Source organism: Lactuca sativa, chromosome 8 (assembly GCF_002870075.4).
Source record: "Lactuca sativa cultivar Salinas chromosome 8, Lsat_Salinas_v11, whole genome shotgun sequence".
Classification (NCBI taxonomy): Eukaryota; Viridiplantae; Streptophyta; class Magnoliopsida; order Asterales; family Asteraceae; genus Lactuca; species Lactuca sativa.
This window is the reverse complement of record NC_056630.2, coordinates 98,503,658-98,530,681: the sequence shown is the minus strand read 5'-3', so window position 1 is coordinate 98,530,681 and position 27,024 is coordinate 98,503,658. Positions and strand designations below refer to the sequence as shown.

The following is a 27,024-nucleotide window of genomic DNA, read 5'->3' as shown; positions in this document are numbered from 1 at the left end:
ATCGGGCCTTTTGAGTGGTGTCTAGGGTGGGCAAGGTGGCCTACCGGTTAGATCTGTCTGAAGAACTAAGCCAGATTCATAGTACCTTCTATGTTTCTCAGTTTCGTAAGTGTTTGGTGGATGATTCAGCGGTGGTTCCATTGGATGACATCCAAGTTGACGAGCACCTGAACTATGTGGAGAGACCAGTGGTGATTCTTGATAGGAAGAAAAAGACCTTGTGCAACAAGGCGGTGCCTTTGGTCAAGGTGCAGTGTCAACACCAGAAGGGCTCAGAGTGGACTTGGGAGACCGAGACGAAGATATACGAGATCTACCCAAATCTGTTTGCAGCTGAAGATTTCAAGGACAAAATCTAGTTCAAATGGGGGAGACTTGTAACACAGGGTTCCACGTAAATATCATCTTTAAGTTTTGGCAATTCAAGTCTTAATAAAGGATTTTTTGATGGCCACGACGTTGCAAAGGATGCATCACCTCCTTTTCTACCTAGAAGCATCTATATCCACCATTGTTGAGTTTTTGAGGTTTTGTGGTGATTTTTGGTGTGAAGAAGAAGAAGGAAACCATTGTGTGAAGATCTAGAAATCAAAGCTCCTCTTTCACTTCCTATCATATATTCTGGACCATCGTAAGACTTCAAGTTCCAACCTTTATGCTTCATGCTTCTAGATCTAGGTTTCTTTTCATTTTTCTTCAAGTTTAGTATAGTTTAAATGGTTGGATTCCATAAACTTGACAACTTTATGGATCCTTGGGGCCCCCCTTGTAGATATATGTTCCAGATCTGAAGTTTTATAGACTCTTGATGTTATGCATGGAGTTTTGGGTCTCATTTCCTCCATTTTTGACCTAGCTTGAGGATGAAATATAGTTAAAGTGTAACACCCAGCCAAATCAGGTATTTTCATTCTTGATATAGATGATGTGGAGTAGTGGGTATTTGTAAGGTTTGTGGTGTGACAGTGAAAATTATGTGGTGCTGAGATTAGGTGTAAGGATATAGTACCCACTCCTCGTAGCTTTATAACATTAACCCGATTTGGTAATGATGAAACTAGAAAATGTTAGAAATTGGTAGGGTTTATAGTGGAGATTTGGATATCCCTTGGATCGTGTAAACACTTTCCAAACTGATATTTCTACCATATGTCCAGGTTACAAGAAATTCAACCTAGGATAATCCCAAAGGGACACTTACGAATCTAGACACAAAAAACGTAAGCCAAATTTCTAAAGAATTATGAGTTTGTATGAAGAAAAACGAGAGCTAAAATGTGATATATTCTCCTGAAAAGGAGTCTTTTATATAGAAAACGATATGTAGGGTTTCGTTTTAGGGTTGGCCGGCATGGGTTCCTTTGGAAACAAGTCAAGGGAATCTGAAATTAATGAGGAAATCAATGGTTTCCAAAAATGACGATCTTAGTCAGTTTTACCAGGGCGCTGCCCTAGACGCCCCTTTGGAAACCCCGGACCCCGACTTGTCGCCTAACTGACTTCTAATTTGATCTTATACATGTGTGCACTCTGCACATACCGAAACATGTATTAGAGTGCAAATTACGGAGCCTCTTAGTTCATATGTAAGTTCCAATTACATAAAATGTTCTTATGATATTAAAACCACCAACAGAAAATACCAAAATGCCCAAACAAAACAAAAGTAAATTCATTAGGCCTGGATTAGAAATGTAAAACCAATAATTTTGAAATAATCCATGAATGGTATTTGTGGTTTACTCATTAAAAGTGGCAAGAGCTTTTGGGTAGACAGCAAGGGTCTCGACACTTGTAGCATAGAAATTGGCTTACCACTATTTGTCAAATCAATGAATTGTTTTAATTAATATGATAAACAGAAAAGAAAACGTTTGTTTAAACGACATCTCAACTTCCATTATTGTAAAGATGCAATCACAACTTTCACAAAACACGTATACCAGAATTCCGTTAAGTTGGTTATAGATTTTTACTCAAAGCGTATATGATACTTTCATTCTAAAATTTGCAAGAGATACAAGCCTTCCATTTCATATGTTTTTCCATGATGCCTTAATGATAGAATAGTCAACTTTAGCATGAAATCACTTAAGCAAAAGTTATCAACTTTTCAATTATTTTCTATAGTTACAAATTGCAACAATACATCCCTACCTTCTTGCATGTTCCAAAAGGCATACGGAATTGCAATCACCATGTATTAAATAAAGTGTCATATTTTCAATCAAATATATAATCAACAAAAAATTGCAAAGGCAAGATAATACGTATACTCTTACTTAAACTACTTTTTTTGTCTAAAGAGGAAACTCCTAATGGGCCAATTATGATCAGATTACAACGTGAAAAAGGTCATGTGTATTTTTTTTTTCTCAAGTGCACTAAACACTTATTAAAACAATATATCCCTAAATTGGAAATGTCAAAAACACAATACTTGCAAGTTTAAGGTAACTCAAGAGATACTAAAGTGATGCAAAATACAAATTCTAACACTCTTGGAAGACATAAACAAGATCAAATTCAGATTCAAACAACAGGTATAACTAAAAAGTAAAAAACATTAGTTGTTTACACTACATGATACAAGCATCTAAACACCTGATTTTTGTAAAAACTAAATCTGAAACTAGTCAACAGGAACCTCAACTTCCATCTTCAACCCCGAGTTTCCAAGAATCTGCAATTACCAATTATAAAATCTTTATTATCAAGTATCAAACAAACAATCCATTAAATGCATATGGAAAACATAAAGATTATGATCACTAAATGCAATATGTGATTGAGGAATTTGAGGGAGTAAAAAGTTGTAATTTTTCATTAGATAAGAGAAGATAGAAAATAGAAATTCATAATTACCTTCATGAAGTCGGATTGAACTAATAAAGAATCTTTTTTATACCCTGCTTCCTCAAGAACATGTGTCAGGACAATCTGTAGAAACAGAATTCATATAACGATTATATATCAGTTTAGTTTAAGAAACAAATTAAAATCATGTAAAAGGAAAAAAGCTTCTGTTGAAAAAGAAAAATGTAGCAAGTTCCATATACCCTTCAACAGATTCTTTTATAAGTACCAAAAATACAAACTAATAGTATAGAAATATGTATACAACAATAGTAAACCATTTGCAAATGTATCAAATTTATAGAGATTATTGTTGTATTTTGTTACTTTGTAAATGGTTAAATCCTGTTATAGAAAAGCAAAATATTGATCAGATGAATATTCGTTAAGAGAGACAAATCAGAAAGTATGTTGTTATTTAATGATCTTATCAAACATTTAATTAAGTTTAGAAATATAATTCGACCTTTAAAGTATATTGATTTTTGCCTTTTTATAGTCTTTATCTACCTCTAGCTCTAAACCACTTTCAGTCATTGATTTGAATCCTAATGAAGATTTACAAAGGCATCAAGGAACAAAAACAAAGATTGAATTGACAGTTTTGGAATTTTCTGTTAAACTAAGTAGTCAGAGATATGTTACAGATTTTGCTAAAAGGAAAGAACAAGAACAAGAAAACAAGGTTGTGCTCTTTTCCTCAATTTACCCTTTTCTCTATATGGCATTCTTATTAATAATAAGAATGATTATGATATGATCTAAAATGTTTATGCATTTTAACGTTATGAAACTTACCTCTCTTTGTTGTTCAGAAATGAATTGTCCTGTCAAGTCTCGTAAAACATCTAACAAATCAGAGAATGCAACCTTCCCATTGCCATCAGAATCATAAACCTTGAATATGACTGCAAAAAAGAGAGCAAAATCCATTTTCAAAGAGTAAAAGAGAATGATTATACATTTGTTAATTGATAAAAGGGGAGACAATTACATTCTACTTTATGTTGTAAGGTCGCACGAGAACTAAATGCAGATAAAAATAACACAAATTCCTTGAAATTCAATCCATCAATCATCCTGAATAGTCGCTGAGAGAAGAAGAATATGAGTTAAGAGTCATTGATTGACTTAAACGATGATGAGATACATGACAACTATGAAAAAAATGTAGCATGGAACTAACAATTGCATAGTAAGAAAAACCTGAGAGAGGGGATTGACGGCGAATTCCGGCACCGAAAGGAATTCGTCAGCTGAGATGAACCCACCACTGTTACGATCCAACTGACAGAACCTTTGGTACAAGGAAACTATCTCTTGTTGCGAAACTACAATCAATTAAACAAAAAATAATCCAATTTAGACGATATCAGAAGAACGTAGTTCCAGATTCTCAACTCCGTGATCGCTTACATGTGTTGTTGCAATGTTCTTGGACTTCTTCGATGTCGTATTGAGTGAGCATTGACGATGTGTTCCCCATGACTTCGAAGAGATTTTTGTACTGAATTTGAGAATAGGGTAGAACCCTAGGTTATTTATTGTGGGTATTGAAATGCGTGAGATTTGGGGAAAGAGAAGGGAGAGATTTGGTGACCAGCACAACAATAATCAAGAAACAGGTAGCCTGTGATCTTGAAAGTGGATTTGCGAAAGTTTTGACCTTTGAGTTTGACCAATTGCTTTTTACCTTTTGTTTGGATGCACGAACATAGATATATGTTCCTCCTTTTTCTAATTTTTCTACTATTTTTTTTTAGAATGTGGAAAGATTATACGGTTCTAAAGTATAAATAGAGAGATGTTTGTATGTGGAGCCCGACAAGAAGGAGAACACTGCTTGGTATGTCAGGATACCGTGTGGAGCTCGGCACCGTCGGCAAAGAGGATGAGGGTTGTTTGGCATAGGTGTAACTCAGTGAAATTCACTGAGCTCAGCACCACTCCCTTTAGACTTAGTGGGTGTTTGGCAAAACTTTTTAAAATAGCTTATTGGACGTGTTTGGTATGGAGCTTTTGGAAGCGTTTGGGAGCTTCTAGCTTTTAACTTTTGATAAAACGCTCTAGTTTAAACAAAAAGTTTCATTTGACAGTACGAACATTTAACTTTTTGTTTTAACAAAACGCTCCGATTCTAAAAGCTAGTTCATGTAGCGTTTAACAAAACGCTTCTGAGCTTTTGAAATCAATTTCCATAATTACCTTTAAAAATATATTTACATATTTATTTATTTTTAATCAATTGTCTTTTTATGTAATTTTATATATTTCAAAAGTTTCCAGCTACTTTTGCCAAACATTCATATAACAAATAAAAGCTACAACTTTCCGCTACCAGCTACCAGCTACACACTACCAACTACCAGCTACCAGCTATCCGCTATCCACTTCCAGCTAACAACTACTTTTGCCAAACACGCCCATTAGCTTTTTAGCTTTTCAAAAAGCTAATAAGCTAAAAAAGTGTTTGTGTAGTTGAAAAACACTTTTTAAAATAGCTTTTTGGATAGGAAAAAGTAAAATTTTCAAAAAGCTGGAAAATCCTAGCTTTTTAGCTTTTTAACCATTTTACTCTTAAAAAGTTGTTTTTCTTATCCAAATACTTTTTAAAACCAAATTTTCCTAAAAGCTATAAGCTAATAAACACTTTTCTTAAAAATCACTTTTATGCTAAAAAAACTAACCCAAACATACCCTTAGTTTTGTTGTGTTTGCGTTAATCTTTTTGAAAATCAAACTCATTTTACATCCAAATCGTCCAAATGATCATCCTACTTAAACCACCCATGATATATTGAGAGTTAAATGAGGTGATATGTCTAATTGGTATTTAATAGATTATTATTGTGAAATTACATACTCACATTCAATAGATATGAAGCTCAATACTCACTGAACTCTTCAATGGGGAAAAAAAACGTTTTAATTATTAAATACTAGTTGTGAGACTCATGTATTACATGAGTTAATTTAAAAAAAAAAAAAAAAAAAAAAAAAGTTAAATACAAAGGGCAAAATATGTGAGAATTTTGAATTTATAAGAAAAAAAGAAAAATAATGATTTATTATAAGGGAAATGTTTTTTATCTTTTAAATTTAAACAAATAATTTAAATAAAGAAAAGAAATAATTAGTTTTAATTTTGAGAATTTTGAAATTAAAAGTTAAGTTTATTAGTGAAATTTAGGGACGGAACCGGAACCGGTTTTCGTATATTATAAGAACCGGGAACTGGACCGCCGGTTCCGGTTCCGGTCCCGGTTTTTCGGTTATTTTTCAAAATAGAACCGGTTGAAATACTATAGGTTATATGCTATCTTCTGGAACTTGTAAATGATTCAATATTTAACCAAATTATGACTTTTTACATTCTAAATTGAAGTACAAACACTAAATTACATGATGAAAAAAGAATCAAGTAATTCCGACTTCATATGAGTGAGTTTTGTGCATTTTAAAAGCGGGGACAGATTCCAAAAAAATAAAAAAATGCTGAAACAGAAAAAACGCAGCATTGATATGTTGTCTTCCGGGGTCTATAACTTATTCAATATCTAACCAAAATATGTGTTTTTATAGTCTAAAATGAACTACAAACATCAAATTACATGCTGGAAAAAAAATTAAGTAATTCCGACGTCATATGAATGAGTTATACACATTTAAAAAATGGGACATATTCAAAAAAATAAAAAAATAATGTTGAAATAAAAAAACGCAACATCGATATGCTTTCTTTCGGGGCATGTGTCTGATTCAATATCTAACCAAAACATATGTTTGTACCGTAAAAAATGAATTACAAACTTCGAATTACATGTTGGAAAAAAAATCAAATAATTTCGACTTCATATGAGCGAGTTATGTGCATTTTAAAAAATGAAAAAAAATGTCAAACCGGTTCCGGTTCTTAGAACCGGGACCGGTTTTCATAAAAATGGAGAACCGGTAACCGGACCTATTACCAATTCCGGTTCCGGTTCCGGTTCGGTTCGGGTCCGGTTCCGGTTCCGGCGGTTCTAATGCTCATCCCTAGTGAAATTAATATTCATTTATTACTACATTTATTACAATTATTACATTAAATTACTATGTGGAATTTAATAAAATAGAAAAACTTATAAAATAACATGGAGGAAAAAATTAATTCAAAATAACCATAAAATGACATTTGGCAAATTGAATGATAATATGACAAGCGACAAAAAAAAACCTTTATTTATTAGAGAGAATATGTTTCATTGAATTTTATAGAGCTCAATGCATTATAGAGCAAATATGATAAAATTGAATGGATACTAGAATGGTGATGTTAAAATTCATTCAACTCTAGCAAGTTTAATACACTGTGAACGCCCTTATAGCATGAAACACTTTTTTTTCTTAAATTCATCCCTTTTTCATATTGTGGATAAGTGTAAATTTGTTATCGATCCATCACACTACATAACTTTGACAAATTAAATTTCATTAGGCAAACCTTTCCACAAGTAATTGTTTTTTGTGATTATTGTGAAATCTAAAGGAATCAGAATGGTTAGCACTTTTCTCTTCATAAAATTGCATTCCACCAACTTGTTTAAAGATTGAAGATTGATAGTTGTTATGGTTCTAAACATGAACTTTTGGTTTACAATCAATGACTCAACATTTGATTTTCTTCCCAGTTCACTTATGGTGCCATGGATAAGATGGAATTGTTACCCAAATTACACATAATGAGATCTAAAAATTAACAATCTTAAGATAAATTGCATATAATTTTAGAAAACTTGTTGCGCATACAACCTATTATGCTAGGCACTTTCGCACCACACACCATGAAGTGTGCCTCCTTTGGTCTGTGAAATGGATAATGCACAAGCAACAAAAGTGTGTTATTCACCATTTTCTGCAACCATTTTCTCCATTCCGTTTTTTTTCAAATTCACCTGTTTCAATAAGATTTTCATTTCACGTTTCATATAAATTAATAGTGCCCAATAAAATTTTATTTTGTCTGGATACAGTATAAAGACAAAGTAAAAAATTTTGGAGCCTTAGAGAGGGTATTTTACAAAATAACCACTTTTTTGTTTCTTTTCCACAAATAACCACCAATTTCACAAGTGGCCCATGGAGAAACCACTATTTGGTGCAAAATTTGGTTTTGATATGATTCACACCAAAAAAAATATAAGGTTAATCTCATAAAAGACCTTATATATTATGTTTTTTTTTTCGGATTAAAACCCGACTTTAATTTTTTCCTGAAAAAGACCTTGCATTTTTTTATTTTATTTTTTCGATTCAACCCCTTTAGCATTTTTTTTTCGAAAAAAAACTTGTAAATGTGAGGGTGTTGTTGTATAAAATATAAAAGTTAAGGGCTTTCCGTAAAAAATTAAAATAAGGGTTCTTTCGGACAAAAAAATAAAAAAAATTGATGTTAAATCCAGAAAAAACTTGTAAATGCAATGTGTTTTGCAAGAAAAAAAATAAAGTTGAAGTTAAATCTAGAAAAAATACAATATATAAAGTCCATTATGAAATTTACACCAAAAATATATAAAGAAACTAAAAATATATGTCACAAAATTTTCTTCTTATACTGCTAAATTGTTCTTCATAAATTTGTTCATATCATTGCGATGACAAAAAAATTGAAGTCTTTTGTTGTAAAGATTTTCAAAAACAAGAAAACATATCTTTGTGGTGCAAAAATTGAAGGTTAGGTTGATAGTAATTTTCAAAAATATAAATTGGCATAAAAATAAGTAAAAGAAATAAAAACAATGAATAGAGGTCAATTGCCAAATTGGTGGATATTTGTGGCAAAGACAAAAAAAAAAAAAAAAAAAAAAAAAAAAAAGCTATTTTGTAAAATAGGTTCTAAAGTGTATTAAGTCATACCTTCATTAAGACATTCTGAATGAACTCCTTCACATCCCACATAAGTTGTTCAGATTCAGGCAGCTCCGGAAACACATAAAAAGCATGGAACATATTTGTGTACTCAACCAAGTACACTTCTACCCCTGACTTCTTCAGCCACTCGCAATACCTTTTCTGCCAATCATATAGAAAATCAAAGCCAGCAACCACCACCATTGTCGCCGGAAAATCTAGTTTTGATATGTCCACCGCCATTGGGCCGCTAACATTGATGACCGGATGGTCACGATTGTAACTTTCACATGGCGGCATGATCACATTCCAGTACCAGTCTGTTTGCTTTAATGATGCGAGGGGAGCTTTTCCGTCGAATTTTTTTTCAGAATTCGTTCGCTCTTCTCCTCCAAAAAAAGGTTGAATCGCTAACACGCCATTTACCTTTGAATGTTTAATTTTAGAACTTATAATCGCTAAGAAAAACTACTTTTATATTCATATCGACTATAAGTGATGAGGAAACTAAAATGTTAATGGAGTGATATCATGAATAAGCATTTCAGCGAACATCTTCTGTGCGTTCAAAACATTTCCTTTTTCAAGCTTCACAATGTCACAAAAAAATAAAATAAAAATAAAAGGATTTAATAATCAATGGAGATGAAAACGAAAAAAATCATTGACAAAGTCACCTAAGGCTTCCACCATCAAAGTTCTCGGTTCTCCCAGTAGTGACTTGTTTATGTATTTTTTTTTTCTAACGAACATTGTATAGTATTTTATTATGTTTAATTTTATACTTTTGAAAAAAATAAAATATATCTTAATTTAATAATTTATTTTTTATAAATAGTCCACCAATATACTTATATTCTTTTATAATTAAAAATAAAAAATTATAACATTTGATTTATACTGAAATAAGATAACAATGTTATATACATTATCAATTTCATAATAAAAATCGATTAAAATATGAACATTTTTAATAAAATACTTGGTTGGATTGGTTACTAATAAAGTAACCAAAATTGTAAATGGTTGGGTTGTAATGTGGAAAAAAAAAGGATAATATTTTTTTAATAAAATGTTGGTTTGGTTTAGGTCACTAAGACCATCTTCATTCATAATCCAACACAAACTAATCTCTTATTAAAGACCAATCCAACACAAACTAATCTTGATTCACTAAGAATATCTTCATCTACAATCCAACGCAAACTAATTTATCTATTCAACTTTCAAACTTGAACGTGTTTCACAAAATCAATCGTTACCCGGAAGTTGTAGCTTTTTTTGTGTAATAATGTTCGGAAAAAGTAGTCGTGTTATGAATCATATGGATAATAAGTATTTTTAATTTCTGGAAAACATCTTATTTTAGGAAATTATCTTGTTTCAATTTTTAAATTTGGTAATTAGGATCATTTAGTATTTGAGTCGATTTGGGTGATCTTTGTTTACTTATTAGAGTCTTTTGTTTATCCTTATTTAAAGGGTAGTTGTTTATGAAATAAAATTATGCTTGAAGTCAATTGCTTTTAACCTCTTAGAATAGTTTAACCTAGTCTCCTCTCAATAGGGGATTAGGTGTTAGTAATACTCACGGCTGTAGGAAGTACAAGTACAGGTCCTGTCACGAGATCTAGATCCCCGGGCGTAACAAATTTGGTATCAGAGCCACTCATGATGTTTACTGAACAGGAAGAATTGATGAAGAAGCTAGAAGCATTCATGATCCAGCAAACTCAGAGTACCCTTGAACTGAAGGGGGTAGTCGAAGCCTTGAAGGCCAAGCATGCGGCGCTGGAAGAGAGTTTATCACAATCCCAAAACAAAGGTCAACAAACAAGGGTCTGAAGCAAGCGAGGAAGAAGAATAGATGAACCGGAAATTTGAAGATAGCAGCGAGCTAGGCCGAGGAAGGGGCAAGAGCATCATCACCGGCAGCGCACCAGGAGGCAAGATGACGAGTTCCTGCACGGTGTTAGGTCGAGGTAGGGGGTCGTTTGGATCAAACCCCTTAGGAACAGGACGGGGAGTAGGGAAGGGGTTTGAGTCTTGGCGAAATGCAAAACCACAATCATTCAAACACCGTTGGGATTTCCACAAGTCCGAAGGATCGGGACACAATCAACATATTGAACAAGAACAGGTGCATAAAAGTTGGATGAATTTGATGAAGGAGGTTACCGTGGTGATCGAGTGTCTGCCAATCGGGTTCTTAGATTCGCCAAGATGGAGTTTCCGGTGTATGACGGCAAGGGGGACCCACTCGAATGGTTACAGAAGTGTGAAGACTTCTTCGAACAAGAACAAACACCGCCAGAGGCTTGGGTCCGCCAAGCAACTTTCACCCTACAGGATCGGGCAAGCGGGTGGTGTCGAAACCTAAGAAGGATGAAAAATTGTTTGAATTGGGTCGAGTTTTCGGAAGAATGCAAAATCCGTTTTGGCCCGCCTATGAGCTTGAATCCCTTAGGGGAATTAACTCGGCTTCGACAAGTTGGGACAGTAGAAGACTACTGTGAAAGCTTCGAATTGTTGTTGGGTAGGACGACGGGAGTCACATCGGAGCAAAGCATTTGGCACTTTTGTGCGGGGCTAATAAACGTGATAAGATATGAGGTTGAATTTGCAAGACCCATAAGTCTATACTATGCCACGAATCTAGCCAGACAAATTGAGCTAAGAGTGGCAGAAGCAGGACAACCAATAGGTGTCGGGCCTATAGGAAACCAAAACTCGACTGCAAGCCAAAAACGAGAGTCAACAGGAAAAGGAGGAGCTGGAAACTACAAAACTGAAACACTAAATCCAGCCTGGAAAAAACTAACGTCTGTAGAAATGGCAGAGAGGCGGGCAAAAGGCTTGTGCTTCAACTGTGATGAAATATTATCGGTTGGGCATAAATGTGTCAAACTCTTTTGCATCATGATGGACAATGAGGAAGATGACGCTAATGGGTGACTATTGAGCTTGAGGACAAGCTCAATGCGGAGGAGGGGAGTAATGTTATGAATCATACGGATAATAAGTATTTTTAATTTCCGGAAAGTATCTTATTTTAGGAAATTATTTTGTTTTAGTTTTTAAATTTGGTAATTATGATCATTTAGTATTTGAGTCGATTTGGGTGATATTTGTTTCCTTATTAGAATCTTTTGTTTATCCCTATTTAAAGGGTAGTTTATGAAATAAAATTATGCTTGAAGTCAGTTGCTTTTAATCTCTTAGAATAATTTAACCTAGTCTTCTCTCAATAGGAGATTAGGTGTTAGTAATACTCACGGCCGTAGTAAGTACAAATACAGGTCTGTCACGAGATCTGGATCCTTGGGAGTAACAAGTCGTTAACTTTTAAATGTGTAAAATTACACAAAAAAAACCCTCACAAAAACCACTTGAAATTGCTTTTGGATTATAAATTTTTTTGTTTAAAATAAAAATGAAAAGCTCCTACTGCTAAACAAAGTTTTTTTTTTTCTAGCTTTTATCGAACAAACCCATAATCCAACCATTTCAAAAAGAATAACTTTATTAACAACCCAAACCTAATCCAATATTATATTAAAAATATATTAATATGGTCTCATTTTAGAAACGAGAAATAAAAAACGTGTTTTGGTATATTTTATTTTATAAAGTAAACATATAATTATTAGCAAAACAAAGTTTCTTAAAAAAAATTGAGAGGTCAATCGTATATGAATGAGAGAGACAAACAATGCCAAATGAACAAAAAGACTGTCTCTGTCTTGAAAAAAGATCGTTCCGAAACCAAGACTTGTCCCAAAAAATTCGTACCGTTCCGAGACCGGTCCTAAAGAAGTCCGGATCATTTTGAGACCGGTCCAAGACCAACCCGTGACCTGTCTCAAAAAAGATCGGAAGCCAAAGTTTATCCACATCATTTTCATGTTAGTTACATATTTTTTAATCACATATTACTTAACTTCTTCCTTTTTTTTCTTTTATTAAACGTTAACTTAATAATTTTCAGTAAATTTTAGTGTTAATTACATATTTGTTAACAAAAAAATTCAAACCCGAAAAAAAAAATCAAAAATACCGAAATCGAACCAAAACAGACGCACACAAAAACCGTAAGACAAGTCCCAAAAAGACCGGACTAAAAAAGACCAAACCGCCCAGAACCGCCAATGTGGGTCTCTAGGCTGCGCCACCAAGGTCCCTGCAAATACTTTCCCTTTTCCCTTTTCTTTATAATTATATTTCTTTTGTCTTTTATGGAAGACAAAATTGCAAAAATGGTCCATGTGGTATGCATTTTTTGGGGGTTTTAGTCCGAACCCCGATTTTTTTGGATTCGTGGTCCTTTTGGCCATGTTTGTATGTAAATTTGGTCCCTCGTAAAATTGAAATGACTATAATGCCATTCTGATATATTTTTTTTTATGTTTTTTCTATTTAATTTAAATAAAAAAGAAAATAAATAATTAATCTGGGCCCACTTATCTCTCTCTCTCTCTCTCTCTCTCTTTCTCTTTCTCTCTCTCTCTGTCTCTCTTTCTCTCATAAAATCAAGAACATACCATTTATTGTTGCATCTTCAAAATCATATTCGTCCTCATACCACTGTCCAAACAAACCTTCATCCCCACCACTCATCTCCCCTTCTTCGCTCACCTGCTCATCTTCTCCGATTTCCAGTAGGGAACACGCCCAAATCGTCGATGGTACTACACCCAAATCTCGATTACCGGTGGTACTACAAACAGAATGAAAGCTTCATCCAGAAAAGGTTGATGTTGATTATGAGATAGTACTGTGATCGTAGGAAGATTGGTGCTATGGTAATAAACAAGAAGCCCTTTTATGGATCTCAAGAACCCTAACTCTGATCTGAACCCCTGATGATGGTTTTGATCGGTGAGATTTGTTCTAGATTGGTTGAATGTGATGGATGGGGTAAGTTAAGCCGGGAAGAGGGTTCAGGTCTTTTATGGTGTTGTGAGTTCAAAGTACTCTTCCAGAAATTCCCTAAATCCAAATCATGATGATCTTGTTTAGTTGGTGGTGGATCAAAAATCAAAAAGGGGAGGCGCCTTCGTTTTCATCAGAGAAAAGAACGGACGAAGCAGCAAGAGAGGTTGTCTGGTGGTGGATCAAAAATCGCGAGGAGGGAGAACGGGGTCCGTCAAGATTGGCGACCCTTTGTGGGTTTACTCTTCATCAACGGCGGAAACTATGGTGGTCATGGTCATCTGCGGTGGCGAGGGAGATACATTGTTCTTTCTTTTCTGATCCAACAATTATGCGAGGAAAGAGGTGTTCGAGGTTGTGTTTTCTCGACAATCATGGTGCGCTAGGTGGCTCTAGGCAACAGAGGAAGAAGGGGGGACGAGGGCTCTTGTCCCTTTCGATCTCGTCGAAATTTGCAACCACTGTGGTGATTTCTTTCGCAGTCAACCACAGAGAGAGAGAGAGAGAGAGATCCTTTATTATTTTTTTAATTGTTAAAATATATAAATAAATATTAAATTTAAAAATAAAATGAAAGAAAAATGAAAAATAAATACCCTAAGGATATTATGGTCATTTCAATTTTCGGAGGGACTATTTTCACATACAAACCACTCCAAAAGGACCATGAATCCAAAAAAACTCGGGGTTTGGACTAAAACCCCAAAAATTTGCATACCACAGAGACCATTTTTGCAATTTTGTCTTTATGGAATAGGATTGGTTCATCTCACCAACTTAGATGGCTTAACTAGAATAGTCTAGCAGAGTCTAATGGACATCGTTCCATTATCCTACTACATAGAGATGCATAAAAAACTAGTTTGAATTAAAACCAGTTTCAGATAGATCTATTCCGATTTGAAATATTAGATTACAAAATGTTTTCAAACCTATAAATAACTGTACTAAAAGGATGTTTTCATCCATTAAAATGAGGTTTTGGAGGTTTCCCATGAATAGTTTCACCGTTACGTTTTCCAAAAATTAAAAATAGAAAAATACCGTTTTGAACCCATAAGTTATTTTGAATGCTCGAAAGATACATTACATCATGGCAAACCCATGTGTTTTGGTTATTGGTTTGTTGAATACAAACACCCAAACAAAAAACTAAAAAGTGGCAAAAAGATAGATTTTTGCAAACCAATTTTGAACCGATCCTAACTGGTTGACATATACTCGGATATTTGTGCTTGGCCGGTTTGGATCAAATCCAATTTAGACTCCATCCGGTTTTGACTTTGTTGACCAAAACCAATCTAGTTTAGAAAAAAATCAAGTTTTTACATCTCTACCTTTACACATCAAACTTTCAGATTGACAAGTTAACAAGTTGTTTCGGACTGATTTGACTAAATCCTGACCAAAAGATACTTTTTTAAGCGCAGTCCTGGTTCATCTCTACTATCAACCCATTTGGTATCCATAGCCGACCCAAGATCCGAACTTGGGTTTTAAGCATTGATAAATATAGTGGTCCACTAGAGACCATTTAATATTTGTTTTGTGTTGTTACTGTCGTTTAGGCTTTCTAAGTGAGTTACTCCTTCTGTCTCAAAATTATTGTCCACAGACAAAAAAACACACAGATTAAAAAAACATTAATTACCACTAACTATATACAATAAAATGGCAGTTTTGTTCTTACTTTCTATTTAATGTTCCATTAAATGCTTAGTTGGTTAAGTAATAATGATAGAGTATTTTGGTAAAATTATTATTTATTTTTAGAAGTGGATTATTATTTTGGGACGACAAAATTGCAAAAATGGTCTTTATGGTATGCAAATTTTTGGGGTTTTAGTCCAAACCCCGAGTTTTTTGGATTTATGTCCTCTTGATGTGGTTTGTATGTGAAAATAATCCCTCCAAAAATTAAAATGACTATAATACCCTTGGCGTATTTAGTTTTCATTTTTTTTTTTCATTTTTTAAAATTTAATATTATTTATTTATTTTAACAATTAAAAAAATAATTGAGGGCCTCTCTCTCTCTCGCTCTCTTTCTCTCTCTCTCTCTCCAAGCCAAACACCCCTTTGAATTTGTGTAGTGACGAGAGGAAGGGTCGGCTGTGAACTCGTCGAGTGCCACAACAATATTAACCCACCTCCACTACCATCAACATTGCAACCTTTCCCTTCCTTCTCGTCATGAACCGCCGGATGCCAAAATAACCGGGCAACCACCCACCATTGGCAAAACCCACTTCACCACCCACCACCGTTGTGACTGTTGAAACGCCCTTACTTCTACCATCTAACATCACCCTGTCTTTTTTCCCTCTCTTCATCCCCGCTAAGCAGAAGCAAGAACGATGCAAGAAAGACAACTGGAGCAACCTCCGACCACCACTACAATGGCCATCTGCTGCTGCCACCGTGATTCCAGCCGCCACCACCACCTTCTAGTGCTGCAATCGATTTACAATGCAAAATTACATTTTCTGGAAGGATCGTGGGAGGATTAGTAGACAGGACCGGCTCTAAGGGTGTGCATCCGCACAGGACCTCGAAAAAAATAGGGCCCGAATGTAACAAAATTAATATTATATACTTATCATATACGTATATATATTTATTTCATCAATAACAAAACATAAATGTCACTTAGCTCAGTCGGCAAAATCTCACTCCCTATGCGTGCCATTTCTCGTTTGATGTGGGTTTGATCCTCTCCCTATTCAATTTTTTCCTTTTATCAAATAAATAGAAGTTACATATCAACCCCTCAAATTTAGTACTTAATTCCATTTAATAAATCAATTTCCATAAGTTACAAATGTGGCCTTCCTAACTTTTATAATTTCATATTTTGAGTTATTAAACAATTTTGTTTTTCGTTTTCACTCAGACAATTCATCATAACCTATTTTGTTTATATATATATATATATATATATATATATATATATATATATATATATATATATATATATATATATATATATAATTCTTTTTATATAAACAATGTAGCGCCTCGTTCCTAAGAGTACCTAATTGTGAGTGCCCGGGATTTAAGAGAAATGATATTTTGGTCATCTTGTGGGAAAAGTGGAAAATGAGGGGCAAGTATGAAACTTGGGGACTCGCCGAGTACGCCCAACATAAGCTGGGATTACGCCCAACGTAATTGGGTAAGTGACGCGGGTGCAAGGTTGAGTACGCCCAGCGTACTCTCAGAGTTCTAAAACCCTAAATTTAGGGTCATCCACTATATAAGGAACATGTTGGTGCATACCCTAGCCTCCATAAGCTCTCCCTTAACCTCAGAAACCCTAGAAACCCGTATTCCCTCCATTGTTGGGTGTGTTTGGCCTTGGAAAGCTCATTGTGGCAAAAGAAAAGCTAGAAGAAGAAAGGAGAAGCTGTCAAAGAAGGAAAGGAACGATTGGAGCTTGTAGATCTGAAGAGATATCATCCTTTGGAGCTTATTTGAGGTATAAAGCTTCTTGCTTGCCATTTATTTTGCATGGATCTAAGTATTGTGAAGTTTTAGCATCTTTCTTGTCCCAAAGTTCTCATCTTGATTCATGCTTTGTGTTGGCCGAGATTATCTGTCCTTTCAGACCTTTGGAGAGGTCTTGAGTGAGAAAAATGAGGTCCCAAGGTGTAACGCCCGCGTTTCCAGGCTAAACATTATCTTTGATGTAATAGTCTAGGTTAACCTTTGTAACCCGTTTTGAAATAATAGAAGTATATTATTTGAGTATTATGTGTTTTGTGCTTAATTGCTTAATTATGTGGTTCGATTAATAAAGAATAAAAATAAGCGTCAAAATTAAAGTATTAGATATGCTCGTTATCTTTGGATAATGTTGTAGTAGTTGAAACGAGGTTTCCAAATATATATATAGAACACCCAAATCTGACTTCGTATGAGAAAGTTATGATTTATTGAAGTTTCGACTTAGCGGTATGCAGCCCGAAATACTCGATTTGAGATCGAGCGGTTTTTAGTCGAATCGATCTAAACGAGAATTGAAGATCTCGTTGTTGGTATCGAAACGATGAAAAGTTAGGCGAGAACGGACGTCAAACGAAGAAGTTATGAATTTATAACGAAGTTTTTCTGTCCCGGCCTACTAAAAATAATTAATAAAAATAAATTCAAAATTAGCCGACGGAGTCTAAACGAAAGTTGTAGAGCGTAGTCTCACCTACACGTGGATATAAAGAACGTCGAAAACGGAGTTCGTATGAAGAAGATATGAATTTCCGAAGTTTATTAAATAATTTGTATTTAAATTTAATCTTTAATTCGGATGTATATCCGAAGGAGTCACCGATCTGATCCGAAGTACGCCTCGCGTACCGCGAAGCATGACGCACCTAGCACTCGAGTTCTTCAGATACGTAAGCAATGACGATTTCGGACCAGTACGCCCCGCGTACTCCGAGGCTCCAGCCTCCTATAAATAGGATGCGAGGGCAGCCGACTCAATTGCTCTTTTTCTCTCTTCTCTCTCCCGTTTTGCATCGATTTGCATGCCAGAAGTACCCCGAAGCCCCGGTATCATTCCCGAGCCCTGAAGCAAGTCCCGAGGTCCTGAAGATCCCGAGAAGTAAGATTCCTGAGCCGAAGCTCTGCCCGCGAGAAGTTCGATTTTTGTGAAGATCTTCCAGATCTGCCAAAGAATACTACTTCTACAAGCCGTAGTGTTGTCCGATCATCTTCTGATCAAGTGAGTGTGTAGTTACTTTCTTCTAACGCATAATTATGAAGTATTTTATACGAAATACGTGTTATGTGTATAATTTTGTTGTTATGTGCGTGAATGTATATTCACTCTCTTCTATCTCATAGATCTGATTTATTTTCTATGAAATACGTGTTATGTGGGAGTGCCTCATCTGTTATGTGGAATATGTATTGAATGAAAATGATATATACAAGTTTTAACCTATGTATGCAAATATATATTTTTATCTACTAATATGTTAGGTAGAACATGGGTAGATAGTTGGTGTGTAATAAACAGATGAGAGGCCTCGATGTTGTTGTTGTTGTTGATCTAGTTATTCAGCGGAGTATGGATAACGACCACAGACTCTTTCTAGACAGTCCTGTGGAACGTTAGCAGGTTCATAACCTGTAGGTGTTGTGAACGATGTGTTCACCGGTGTACTCTATCCCCTCATGGTTGCCTTTAGGATATCTATTGTTGAGGAAACCCCTTAGCAGTAATGTCCGTCCCGATGAAAATCCTAGATTAGGTCCCTTGAGATAGATGTTGTTTTAGTTACGTAAAGTGAGGATAATGGGAATGGGTAATCGGGATAGTGATTGGTTGGTGAAATTAAATATGAATATTTATTGTAGGTTGAAAACCCTATATGCTCACCAGACTCCCAAGCCTGACCCACTCAGTTTTTATTGTATTACAGGTAGTGGCGCGAGGGCATAAGATGGTTGAATCATCAAGTTGTTTTTTTTACAAGTCTGTATATGTATATATTTGTTGAATGACTTGTAATGTTATCGTTTATGCTTTATGGTCTGTATCGGAACATGACATCCTGAGTTTTGATTATATAATGAAAATGCATCTCTTGATGAAATGCTTTGATAAATATTATTTTATCATGTTTTGTTTTGGGAACAAATTCCACAACACTTTTAAGTCAAAATGATTTACTCTGAAATTATTTTAAAAAGCATAAATGAAATCGGTCTTTTCTGGCCGTGATTTTGAGGATGTCACACAAGGGCTGTAGTTGTTCCATGTGTGAGATATATAGGTCTTAATGGATTAAGACCTTAGATTAAGAGCTTTTGGGCGTCCCAAGTGATAAAGTTTGAGACTTTATGAATCTTAAGCGTATTTAGCCTAGGGATCTGAAGTTTGGGCTTAAGAGCTTAAGCCATTAAGAGGTTATAAGGACTTTATGAGTAGCGAAGTTACGCCCCGCGTAGCGGGTCAAGGCCCCAATCCTTAGCTGCATTTTAGCGTGTACGCCCAGCGTACTCCCTCTGTTGGGTTTTCATTTTGGGCCTTAGGGTTTGGGCTGTTAATTGAGTTGCTGGATTTTGGGCCGTGACTGGACATTATGGATAGAGTCTTTTGGGCCCATTGGTTGTTATGGATCATGAGTTTAGGCCCATTTGGTGAGGTGGACCCAATTTAGTAAATTGAGCTAATAATGGGCTTTGTTTTGGACTTTATATAAGATTTGGACTTTGGCCTTGGCCCGATAAGTGGATGTATGCTTGGCCAAATGTTTATTTTGTTATGATGGCTAGTTTGGGATTTGCGGTGAGTTGGCGATTCGAGAATCTGCTCTTCAGTTCATAGTTTCGGCAGTGCGAGGTGAGTTATCCTCACTATATCGACAGGGTCTAAGGCACCAAGGTCGGCCCTTTATCGGATTGAGATACGGGTATTTGTTGTTATGTTATTGCTTTGATATGTTTGCATCCTGGTAGCTAGGATGGTATATGTTAGAGACCTGGTTAGGGTCGGTTCCCTGATATGTAGGGTGATGATATGCTAGTGACCGGTTAGGTCGGTATCCTGGTTAGGATGATGATATGTTATGTGATCTGTTTTATCGGCTTATTGACTGTGAATTCTTATATGACTGTATGTTTATGTGCACATGGTTGTTTGGACTGGAGTTGGGTTGAGGCGGGTCCTGCTTTATGCTGTAGGCCAAGATACCCAGGGCGGACTGGTTGTCCCGAAGGCCCAGCGAGCGGTCCGGATAGGCTGTAGGCCCCAAGAGGGCGGACCAGACGTGCCGAGGCTCGAAGAGTGGACCAGGCCGACTGAAGGCCCGGTGCGGGCGGACCAGTCATACTGTAGACTTGGAGAGTGGACCAGGTGGATTGAAGGCTCGGTGCGGGCGGACCAATCACACTGCACACTCGATGTATATGGCTAGATTTGGAGGGTGGACCAGGTGGACTGTTGGCCGGTGCGACGGACCAGTCACACAGTAGACCCGAAGTGCATGGCTGTTCTGTGATCGGATATGATATGGCATGTTATGCGTGTATGGTATATGTGGTTGGTATTTTGGGGATATCTCACTAAGCTTTTGGGCTTACAGTTGTGGTTTAATGTTTTTCAGGTTCTTCAGGAGACCGTGGCAAGGCGAAGACGTGATCGTATCACTCCTCATGTTTATGTTGTGATGTGATTCTGGGAATACTCTAAATAAATTGTATTGAAAACCTTTTTGTAATAATTTAATGAAATCGGGTTGTTTTTGAAAAGTTTAAATTGGTTGAAATTTTTCGGTCGTTACAAACTAATTTTTAGGGGGCCTTTTTTTCGTGTTTGCACCGGGCCTAAGATAACTCAGGACTAGCCTTGTTGGTAGAGGACTAGGAAGCACAAGAATGTGAGGAGTGGGATCAGGTGAAGGGAATGATAATGGATAAGCAGAGCAACTACGATTCCTCATGCATGTATCCAAGTCTCTTACAAATTTCCCTTATTTTAATTCAAATTCCTTAATTTCGTATTCCTATCTTTATACATGTTCATCTATTTGCCGAATTGGATGTCTCTGGACAGATGATTGGAATTGTATGCTTCTAATGATGCTAACTCCTAAGGGAAGACGGAGTCGTTGTGGGTTCGGGTGCCAGTACCGGCGCTACCGCTGGGAAACAATTCCTTCCATTTGGGTTGAGCGGGTTCCATGGTTTAATTGTGTTAAAGTGGGTTGGTGAACCCGCTAAAATATGAGGACTATTAATTTGTTTTCTTGTGAATGAATGTAAAACAATTTCGTAGAAGCAAAAGAGATTCCCTACACCATTACTTCAATTCAATGAAGCGTCACTATGACTTTGACTATATACACTTTCCATTTGACCATAGTCACAAATTCTTTTTTATTTATTTACTTATTTATTTTGTTTTAGAAGTTTATAAATACATAATACATATTTCATTTATTTGTAGTGTTTTTACTCTAGAAAATTTTATATTTCATTCGATTCCTTTAGTTACATTCAATGGATTCCCGAGGCAAATCTAAACAAACCGGTTCTAGCCAAAAACGTAAATCCACACAATGCGGTTCAAGTCAAGATATTCCATTTTTTTTCTCAAGATTTTCAAAATCCAAACTATCAGTAATACCAAAACTACCAACAAAACCAAAACTACCAACAACAATATTTTCCGGTGCAACAATCTTACAACACATTTAGGCTTCCAGAGGAAAATCATAGTTATAATCCATGGAATCAGTTTTCTCAAAGGGTTTCAGAAACCCAATTCCAATCTTCTAAACCTGAGAATTTCCAGTTTCATGATGCTCAGAATGAAGAATCTGGCAGTTCTGGTGACGACCTGACTCCCGAAATAAACGAAGAAGAAACCAACTAGGAGTTGTAACCCGTTGCTGAGATAAAACACAACTATACACACCGCCAGAAGCGAAAGAAATGGGTGGAACGCAAAGAGTTGGCTTTGGCTAGGGCATATGTCGATGTTTTTAAAGATAAACAATGCGGAAATCAACAAAGGTTCAATGCATTTTGGGAGAGGGTTCTAACGCATTTTACTGTTCAAATGGGAGGTTTGGATCGGTCACGACACCAAGTAAACTCAAAATGGAAAGACCTCTAAAAGAAATGTAATGCTTTCAACGACATCTATAACCGTAAGATGAACAGTGTGGCTAGCGGGAGATCTAAGGCTGATGTTTTACAATCTTCACTAGGTAAGTATCGGAGGACTATTAACCAGAAATGTTTTCATCATCAACAAGCTTGGGAGTGGTTGAAAGACAACACGAAATGGGCATTTGTTGCAAAAGTGGGTGAAGATTCCCCACCTCCTTCTTCAAAACGAACCAAAACATCTTCATCCAACACCTACACATCATCATCTGATCCACAATATCCTCCTAGATTCTCTCCCCAACAACAACAGTCGTTTAGTGTTGAAGACTCACCGCCCCAGAGAAAAAGAAAAGGAAAGAAAGGGACATCGACATCATTAACAGAAAATGAAATGTTTGATCTAGTCAAACAAATTGCCGGCATCAAGACTGCAACCGAAACAGAGGCGGAACAGAGACAACGATATCGGGATAAAAAATTACGCATTCTCGAAGCTAATGAAGAACGAAAAGCTCAATTATTGGATCGGGAGATAGAGAACCAAGATATTGAGTATTTTCTCCGGCCGCATGATCATTTGACCGGAGGTATTTTGCGCATGGTGCTTGAAAGGAAACGACAAATTACAACTAAGTATGGTTGGGAGTTGGAGAACCCGTGAAGTTCAAAATGTCGACATCATATGACTGGAGAATCTTTCTCTTTATTATTATGTTTTTATTTTTATTTTTTATTAAGATTCTCTATATGTATCCTTGTTTCATTATCTATATATAGTTATGTTTGTTTCATTTTCTCTCTATCCTTTCTCTTTTGTTAAAATGAATCCAAATATTCAGAAAATAGTAATGGAAGTTAACGATGATAGTTCATCATCTGAGGATGAACTTATCAACAATAATTTGTTACCTGTATTGTCTCGTACTGCATAACTGCTTCTTCAGAATAATGCTAGTTCAAGCAACATTCAAAGGAGAAACACAATCCACAGAGATCTTTTAGAGGCTGAACAACTGTTGATCCGACATTATTTTGTAGATGATTCAACCTATGGTCACGCGCAATTTTGTAGAAGATTTCGTATGAGCAAAGGTTTATTTATACGACTTGTTGGTGACCTGGAGACGAATTCCTTATTTTCAAACAACATGGGATGCAATAAATCAAAGAAGTTTCAGTGCGCTACAAAAATGCACATCAGCAATACATCAATTAGCGAAGGGTTATAACCCAGACTCGTTAGATGAGTATCTGAATATGTCAGAAAGAACTTCTTGTGAAGCTCTTGAAAACTTTTGCTACGGTGTTGTCCAAATGTATAAGGCTAAATATTTACGCCGTCCAACATCCACTGGCATTCAACTTTTGTATGAAGCACATGAAGCTAGACATGGATTCCCTGGAATGTTTGGTAGCATTGACTGCACACATTGGAATTGGAGGAACTGTCCAACGGAATTGAGAAGCCAATACATGAGGGGTGACCATCAGTATCCATCAATGATACTAGAAGCGGTGACGTCACATGATTTATGGTTTTGGCATGCATTATATGGTGTAGCCGGGTCTTACAATGATTTAAACGTCCTCTACCAATCACCATTGTTTGATGAGAAATATCATGGAACAGGACCCGATTGTTCATTTTATCTGAATGGTGAACACTACAAGTATAGTTACTATCTTACGGATGGAATATATCCATCATAGGCTGTATTTGTGAAGGCATACCATATCCAGTTACCGACAAAAAGATACGGTTCAAGGCGGCACAAGAATCAACAATAAATGATGTAGAACGTGCTTTTGGGGTCCTTAAAGGACGTTGGGACATATTAAAGTTGCTTGCACAAGCTATGACGGTGAAGAAAACAAAAAATATAATGTACGCTTGGATTATACCACACAATATGATATTGAAAGATGAGGGTGCTGCGATATCTCATGTGTATCAGCCCGATCCGCCCCACCGACGAAGTTGATGACCAAGAAATAATACACGAATTGCGCAATGCTGAAACCCACCACTAACTTCGATCTGATCTTACTGATCATATTGAACATGTCTACATTCCAACTCTAGATAATAACTAGATAATTCCAATTGTCATTTTAGGATTTAAATTATGTTGTCTTTTTTTAAGAGTATTTTTTTTAATTATCGTGTTTTTTTATTTGTAGTGTGATTTTTTAATTAAATGTTATTTTAAATATTATTTCAAAAAAAAATTTAATTAGCAAAAAAAATCAAAAAAACATTATGTTTTATTTTAATTTGTATTTTCTAATTTAATTAAATGAAAAAGAATATTAAATGTTATTTTAATATTTTAGAAATTTTTAAAAATTAGCAAAAAAATAAAAAAAATAAAAAAGAATGATATGAAAAATGGGTTGAGTGGGTTGAGAAAGATAGAGTTTCCATATAGTGTGGGTTAGGAAAGATGGAAGAAAGAGAAAGTAAAAAACTGATGTAGCAGTGGGTTCAGTGGGTTGGGAGGGAAGGACTCCCTCATCCTTAATAAATAAATCAAAAAATAAAGGAAGAGAACAATGCACTCCTGGTGCTCGATGAAACACTTGAAAGAAATGTACCTTCACTAAACTGAAAGTGTCTAATTTCACACATAATGTATCCAAACTTGAAAGAAAACATTAGACCCAGTAGCTCCCGAGTTAGATAACACCACCCATTTGAAGTTATTATGCAATAGAGAGGAGAAATCAAGATACCCACTCTTAATATAAACACAAACATATGCAATAAAGAGTAAATGAAAAAGGCTCACAAAGATGGGGGTAAAGGTGTTGGTGTATGTTTTTCGGAAGAGAGAGAGGTTCTTTATTATCTTTTTTTTTTATTGTTAAAATAAATAAATAAATATTAAATTAAAAAATAATAATAAATAAATACCTCAAGAATATAATATTTCAATTTTCGGATAAACTATTTTCACATACAAACTATTTATTCTAAAAGGACCGTAAATTCAAAAAACTCGGTTTTGACTGAAACCCCAAAATTTTTATAGGACATTTTTTCAATTTTGTATGGACAAACAAAAAAAGAAAAGATAATTTTAGAAAGAGGGAGTATATCACTGTATGATAGTTGCATTAAATTGACACCAAAATTCATAGATGGCAAACGATTTTGGAAAAGATAATGTTAAGTTGCATAGTGTGTAATTATTGTGGCTGAAAAAAATTGTGATCGGGATAAACAGATAAGTATCCGATTTCCCAATGCAAAATATATTAATCAAAGTTTAATAGTTTAAAGTACGTATAACTAATCGGAGAAACTTAAATAAATGGAAATCTAGTTACGCAAAGGATTGATGTACCTTAAGTCGTTGGAAGTTGAATTCGCATGCTCTTTGAGCAACGTGATGAACTAGGTTTCCGCCAGCGCTATCTCCAGCGACAAAGCACCGTGAAATGTTCGTTTTCTCTGGTAACGACTTCGAACAATTCTCCTCATCATCCAAAAACTTCAGCACATCAAAGCAATCATCATGCTGATCAGGGTACCGGTGCTCCGGTGCAAGACGATAGCCGACAGAAACAATGATTGCAGGCAGTTTTCTGGACAACCGGCGGCAAAAAACGTCGTAAATGTCCTGGTCGGGGGCGAGGAAGACGAATCCACCGCCGTGAAAGAAGATGATTACCGGGAGATCTTCTATGGACTGCTGTGTGGGGACAAATACTCGGAACCAGAGCTTGCGAGTGGAATCTACGACGATGTCGTACGTCTTGACGCCGTTGATGGGTTTGGACGACGCCGGGGTCCGGAAGTCTATGAATTTGAGGATACGGCGGTTCACGGTGCCATCTCTCCGGCTAACTGCTGCAAGTGCTCTAGAGACTACCGAAAACAGAATCCGACGTCTCCAGGACAAGGTGAATGATGCCGAAGTTTTGGCGGCAGCTTCCATCGAAAGATGAGACGGAAATACGAATAGCTGATTTTTATGATCGACGTAGTTCTTTTTAAATTTTGGACAAAATTACATAAATGGTCCCTATGGTATCTTGAAATAAACACATATAGTACAGCTTCAAGAAAATGGATAAAGTCGGTCCATACGATTTTTCGATATTACATAAAAGGTCCCTCTATCAGACGGCGTCATTAAATTGTCGTTAAAGCCCCTCATGTGCATAGCATGTGAGGGTAAAATTGAACGTTAATAAGCATGGTTCCATTTCACTAATTTAAATCATATGCCATATCGTTATCTCTTTTTTAGAGCTCTTTCTTCTCCAACTCTCACTTTCTTCTCCAAAGGTTAGAACAACCGTGCCTTTAAAGAACACAAAGAGGACAATGATGATAGTTTGCTTCTTCGGTCGAGGAGCAATATTTCTGACATCGTGGACCGGCAACAATGCAGGCCGAAGGTTCTGGACCTGCTCGAAATCTGGATCGAAGTTCCCATTCATTGGATATGTTAACCCATTGATGTGCCCTAGATCCATGGAAATCATTCATGTGGTATTGAGGAGAAGAAACATGCTTGAAGAAGGTCTTCGACATGTAGCTAAAGCTAGAATGCACAAGTTTTTATGCATAAGTACTTAGGGTTTTGATTTTCGTTTTTATTTGCTTGAAGTTGTGAATATAGTATCAGTTGTTGTTATGATGCTATTTTGGTGGTTGTAAATGTATTTTGTTTCATTTTGTTGAAATAGAAATGTCTTTCGTGTAATGGAAAATGT

The 27,024-nt window shown here is 35.8% G+C and overlaps 2 protein-coding genes across 2 annotated transcripts; both read right to left on the bottom strand.

Annotated features, from left to right (window-relative positions):
- Positions 1–2,474: 2,474 nt before the first annotated feature.
- Positions 2,475–4,574, bottom strand: LOC111878073 (uncharacterized). The gene is made up of 6 exons (XM_023874590.3): positions 4,273–4,574; positions 4,063–4,187; positions 3,851–3,947; positions 3,655–3,764; positions 2,866–2,940; positions 2,475–2,683 (listed from the first exon to the last, which is right to left on the bottom strand). Exons 1-6 carry the CDS (start codon positions 4,340–4,342, stop codon positions 2,633–2,635), a joined length of 528 nt encoding a protein of 175 aa, XP_023730358.1. The 5' UTR covers positions 4,343–4,574; the 3' UTR covers positions 2,475–2,632.
- Positions 4,575–7,499: 2,925 nt separating this feature from the next.
- On the bottom strand, positions 7,500–26,763 carry LOC111878054 (probable carboxylesterase 18). Its single transcript, XM_023874567.3, has 3 exons — positions 25,647–26,763; positions 8,752–9,171; positions 7,500–7,790 (listed from the first exon to the last, which is right to left on the bottom strand). The coding sequence occupies exons 1-3, from the start codon at positions 26,238–26,240 to the stop codon at positions 7,737–7,739; spliced, it is 1,068 nt and encodes a 355-aa protein (XP_023730335.1). The 5' UTR covers positions 26,241–26,763; the 3' UTR covers positions 7,500–7,736.
- Positions 26,764–27,024: the final 261 nt, after the last annotated feature.